The sequence below is a fragment of the Laccaria bicolor genome, genomic scaffold (genome assembly GCF_000143565.1).
Source record: "Laccaria bicolor S238N-H82 LACBIscaffold_316 genomic scaffold, whole genome shotgun sequence".
Lineage (NCBI taxonomy): Eukaryota > Fungi > Basidiomycota > Agaricomycetes > Agaricales > Hydnangiaceae > Laccaria > Laccaria bicolor.
This window is the reverse complement of record NW_001890172.1, coordinates 1-5,439: the sequence shown is the minus strand read 5'-3', so window position 1 is coordinate 5,439 and position 5,439 is coordinate 1. Positions and strand designations below refer to the sequence as shown.

The 5,439-nt window shown below is 47.3% G+C and overlaps 2 protein-coding genes across 2 annotated transcripts; both read right to left on the bottom strand.

Annotated features, from left to right (window-relative positions):
- Positions 1–418: 418 nt before the first annotated feature.
- On the bottom strand, positions 419–1,851 carry LACBIDRAFT_306488 (uncharacterized protein; the record flags this gene model as incomplete). The annotated part of the gene is made up of 6 exons (XM_001891057.1): positions 419–675; positions 736–928; positions 997–1,092; positions 1,158–1,316; positions 1,365–1,628; positions 1,708–1,851. The coding sequence occupies 6 exons, from the start codon at positions 1,849–1,851 to the stop codon at positions 419–421; spliced, it is 1,113 nt and encodes a 370-aa protein (XP_001891092.1).
- Positions 1,852–2,498: 647 nt separating this feature from the next.
- Positions 2,499–4,696, bottom strand: LACBIDRAFT_306487 (uncharacterized protein; the record flags this gene model as incomplete). The annotated part of the gene is made up of 8 exons (XM_001891056.1): positions 2,499–2,968; positions 3,027–3,222; positions 3,284–3,348; positions 3,402–3,449; positions 3,508–3,820; positions 3,894–4,220; positions 4,282–4,452; positions 4,511–4,696. 8 exons carry the CDS (start codon positions 4,694–4,696, stop codon positions 2,499–2,501), a joined length of 1,776 nt encoding a protein of 591 aa, XP_001891091.1.
- Between the last annotated feature and the right edge of the window lie 743 nt (positions 4,697–5,439).

Genomic DNA, 5,439 nt, shown 5'->3' with positions numbered 1-5,439 from the left:
TCAGTCAATCACAATAAAATTGGAGCGTTCAGAGTCATTCCGTATTTCGCAAGAGAAATGATCGACTTACCTGAGCACTTCAGTACACTTATTGATGCAAGCAATGAGGAACTGGATGAAATCGAAAACACAGGCGTTGAAGAAAGACCTAACGCAAGAGATTACTACTTTGAAGGAGTTAATCTTGATGGGTCTTCCGCAGATGAATCCGGGGACTTAGAAGAAATCGAAGATTTAAGTGAAGAAGAGGCTTAGTAGACTTATGCTTTAAAAATTGGCTAAAAAGTTTAATAAAAACCTCCAGCAGTTTATAAACATAATGCGCAAGCGCCTTCTAGATTTTCCATGCGTAGTCAACTATACATGCGGGCTCTAGGTGTCCGTCTACAAAAAAAAAAAAAAAGTTCGGATAGTTCTACTACTCCTTAGTTACTTCACGCTCAGCAATCTGGGCAAGGGCAATTTCGTAATCAGCGACAAGTACATCGCGAAGACGAAGCTCCAAGTCGAGGCGCTGCATGCTAAGAAGAACGCGTTCACGAAGATCGACCTCTTGCTGCTTGAAATAAGCAAGGGTGGGATAAGCCGGCATGCGGTTGGTAACAGCAGCATGTGCGCGCGCTAAGATCTCCCTGTACAGAGGGTTGTCGATGAGCAAGGAGTTGGCAGACTTGTCTATAACAAAGGACGAGCGCGTTAGTTTACGATTTATGAAGATAAAAGATAAATACGAACTTTGACGAGACTGAAGATCTGCTAAACCACTAATAAAGGGCGGTTCAGTACGAGGGCGTTTGTCGCCAGCGCAACTGCCTTTGGCATGCTCGACGACGAGGGCCTTGTGAAATTCGCGACTGTTAGTGTCCATGCCTGGAACAGCGTCGTAGGGAATGCTGACCGTTTCGGCACGCTTGGATTTGGCTGGGGTCTGTTATGTCCGAATAGAATATGAAGTTAACAACGTGGCAGTGGACTCACGCAATAATAGCAGCTTACCTTGGGACCAGAGGCAGCGCGCTTCTTGCCTTTCTCTTTGGGAGAGGAAGCGGCGTCCTTGACTTCTTCGTCACCAAAGAGGTTGTCCACTGCCATCTGAGCAAAGCGGTACGCAATGTTAAAATTGTGTTCTGCTCAAAAGAAAATAAAAAATAACGCACGGTGTCAGCTGCAGTGATAGCGTTGGGGCCATCACACCCACCCATCATAACGTCGGTATCCGAGGGGCCGGGGACAATCTCGACCTCGTCATCCTTGTCCTCAACGACAGCCCTGGACTTGACAAGCTTGCGGGGACGCTGTTTCAAAATGTATCCGCGCTGCGTTAATAAAATGAGAAAAGATGAACAAAATAAGTATAAACATGCCTTGGCTTTAGCGGCGGCCATTACCTCTGCAATCTCAGCCTGAGCCTGAGCTTGAGCAGTAACAGGTGGTGGAACGACCTGCGCAGCGGCGCGTGCGGCGAGAACGGCGCGACAATATTCTTTGATAGTGTCGAGGTTGGCTGGGGGCGCGATGGCGTGAACTCCAGTGCTGCGGGTATTGTACTCGCCTCTAACAAGGAAAAGCACGTTGTGCATTGGCTGGTGCATAAGCAGACACGGATCCTTGGTGTCGATAAGCTGAACCTAGTCAAGTGCGCAGTATTAGCCTTTGTTCGAAGAAATAGAGAATACGAAGTTTATAACAGAAAAATTCGCGACTTACACAGTAATTAGCGGCTACGCCAAGAATGGTGGGAGCGGCAGCGCTGTTCAGTCCCTCTTTCATGTCCTGATAAGTTTTGAAGGCAGTGAGAGCGGACTCGCGAAGCTTGACAGCGGCGGGAAGAGCGTTGTGTGGGATAGACATAATGAGCGAGTGGTAAAATGAGAGTGCGTGGTAGAAAAGCAAAAAACTGTTCTGTCCAAAATTTTTTCGCCACTGCCTGCTTTTATATGTGTGTCTGAGACCAAGGCGTGCGCGTTCTGAAATTCCGCGTTGCAATTCACTTGAAGCGTGAAAAATTTGGAGTTGTGCGTTCCAGCGCGATCACGTCTAAAAATAGAATAAACTTTCCGAGCCTTGGATTTCCCGCGCCACGTGACCTATGAACTTAGTCGTTTTGACTGAGGACAGTCAATATTTAGTGAGGGGGAGGGATCAAGGCTACCTTGATAGATAAAAAATTCGATTTCATGATTCACTAAAACCACCAAGGGGAAAAGAGTCATAAAAACGCGAACTAGAGACAATAAAACCCTAAGGCAGAATGAATTTGATAGAAAAATGCGAAATAAAGTCGAAAATTCACAAGTTCACACTCTAGAAAGCATGCAAAAAGGCTCTCACTTAGGAACAAATCTCAAAGTTCAAGAAAGACAAAGTCAAGATTCTACTATAAGGACAGCAGAATCTAACTACAAAAGATAATGACACAAAAAGGTTGATATAGAAAGTCCAAAAACTAAGATGTCCGAATGCATGCCAAGTAAAAGAGTCCGTAAAAACAAGCGCACCTACTCCTCGTCAACAAGCTCGTCGATAACCTCCTCCTCCTCCTCCTGAGAATGGGCGGAAGGTGGAAGACCAGGCGAAGCAACGGCGATAGAAGGAATAAGGGACAGCGAGCGGACGCGGCGTTGACGAGGTGTCAGAGATGAAGGCCCAGCAATGGGAGGAGAATCGTCTCGCTGAAAAAGTGAGACGAGTCTCTCCAAATCGGCCGTCGTTGAACCCGCAGGCACTGGGACCCCCTGAGTATCTACAAAGTCTTGAACGAAGCTGTACCACGAGCCGAACTCCTCGCGAGTCTCGAAAACAGTGCCTAGAAGAGTTCCAGGCTCGGCGGTGAGACACAGGTCCGCGATGGCGTTTGCGAACTCTCGAAGATTGGCGTCGCGACGATGGCGAATGGCCTCAAGGACTGCGGATAGGGTGCGCATATGAAGCGTGTCTTCTTCGATGGACTCCATCAGCGCAGATATAGCTAGAAAAATAAGTGAAAAGTCATTAAAAAGACTATAAAATAAAAATAAAAATCATACCTGAAGGCGCATGAATAGCCAACCGGTTACGGATGACATCCCTGACGGCCCCTCGGCGTTCATCATTCAGATAGTACTCACACGAAGAAACATGCGCCGCGTCGCAAGGACCGCAGGGAGTTCCCCACCCACGAAAGGTGCAGTTCTTGACAGCGGAATCCTTGCGCGCGGAGCACTGAAGGCAAGGTTCGGGCATCTAATAAAACAGGTATCAGTACCTATGAAAACTCAGACAAAAATGAGAGGAGGAGACATACATGGATTTGTGTACCCTTAAGAACCGCGGGGAGCTCTTTAAGCCCAAATCTAGCGGTGGCACGTTCTAAAAAGAAAGTCAGCAGGGTAACCAAAATACTAGTAAAAAGAACGACTTACTAAATCGCTTCTTGTCGAACACGATGGGCTCTTGGAAAATAACGGGAGCTGGAAAAAACCCGAATTATAAAGTTAAAAAGCAAATTGAGAAAGAGAAAAAGCTTACACTTCTTACGAGGGCGACCGCGACGCTTGGGTTGAACAGAAGTTTCCTTCTGCTTGACCACCGGTGGCTTAAAGGCAGTACGCTTGGCAGAACTACGAGTAGTAGGAGGAGTCCTCGCCCGAGCCTTTCCCTTGTCAACTCGAGATGAACCTGCAACAGGCGGAGGCGTCTTGGCGCGAGCCTTGCCCTTGTCTGCATGCAAAGGCCTAGCGAGAGGTACAGAGTCCGACGAGCTCGAACGTGAATGGTTGGGATGTTGGATGGCCTCGTCATCAGACGAGGGTTTCTCAATAATCTTGCGTCGTTTACCTGGCTAAGAAACCAAAAAAAAAAAAAAAAAAAAAGTTAGTAAAAATGTCTAAGCAGAGGAAAATGAAGAAACTTACAGGGCCAATAGCCAGCTTCAAGGGCGTTGAAGACGGAGGATCGATGATCTCGACCACATCCGAATCTTCGTCCATGACCATGGCACGAGTATGCTTCGACCTTCGAACAGGGACAGGCGGCGTCGAGTCAGGCGAGGAAACTGGCAGGGACTCTGGGCCAGGGCTCGGTAGAAACAACGGATCGGATCCCATAGGAGAAGGGGACTGAACGACACGAGCTCGACCTCGGGGAGTAATGATCCCCGGAGGTGACGAAGACCCGCGGTCGCTCGGCGCGTCCTCCTCTCCTATGTACCCCGTGGTAAAGCTGGAGTCTAGGCATTCGCCCTAGAAAGATAAAAATCATTAGAAGGAAAATAAAAAGAAAGAACGGAAGAAAGTTACTTACAGGGCTATAAAGCGCATGACCATCCAATGGTTCTTGCAGCCATTCCTCCCAGGCAGTACTTCGGTTGCGTTCTTCAACGCGTTGGGTGGCATTGTAAACGGACGCCAGTAAACGAGACTCGTGTGGCGTAGGACCACCAGGACGAGCGAGGATGTCTGAAAACAATGCTAACTAAGGCAATAAAAAGTCGAAAATCAGCAGAGAATAAAAGAAAAGAACAGAGACTCACCATATAACTATGCAGGCGGTATAGCGTAGCCATAATCTCGGCCTCAGACATAGCGTTGAGGCGGGAACGCGAGAAGAGGTCAATGCCGACTTCGAACGCTTGAACGGCGGCGCGACAACCAAGGAATGCGGTAGGCATGATGGGGAAAGTTAGAAAGAAATTGTGACAATCGCTCCCATAAAGCATGAAGTTTATAGGAACGTCAGGCGGAACATACGGAATAGCGAGGCACTTTCCGAAGAATAGTCTACGGGAGAAGATCGCTGAGAATCCCTCGGTTCCGTCGACCCTGAAAATCTTAATGGACGTCAAAAACGTTAATCAACTAAGGCGTACCTAGGCAACAATAGGAATATGATGTCATGTCTTCGAAGAATAACGCGCCTGCACTAGTAATAGTAATTGACGCCAAAGGATAAAAGACACGCTTGACAGACGGTGATCTTTTGAAGACATATCAATATAAAATCCAGAAAAACACGAGGGGAACGTCCTCATACGGGGATCTAGTGATGACCGAGGACGGTCAGTATTATAGTGAGGGGGAGATGATACGGAGTGTAACAATACACCCGTAAAAATGCGAATTTTAGCGATTTCTCCTATAAAACCTCCTATAGTAGAAATACAGTCACATTGATCATAAGGATCGTTAGACGCAACCCGGTCTAGTCGATTAAAGTTTACATCCGAGAAATGTGCACACCTTAGACAGTAGGAATTGCGGTCGGTTCGTGACCGAATCACCTCAATATACTCAAAGTCTAATAAAAGGCTACACTACCATGAAATAGTACGCTACCGAGTGTTCTAGAGTAAAACACCCCCGCACAGGGTGTTGGAGTTTACACCAAACCAGGGTCTCACTTTATTATGGATTAAAAGATATTAATTCTAAAGATAAACGCGCGAGCGTAGAAACTCGACGC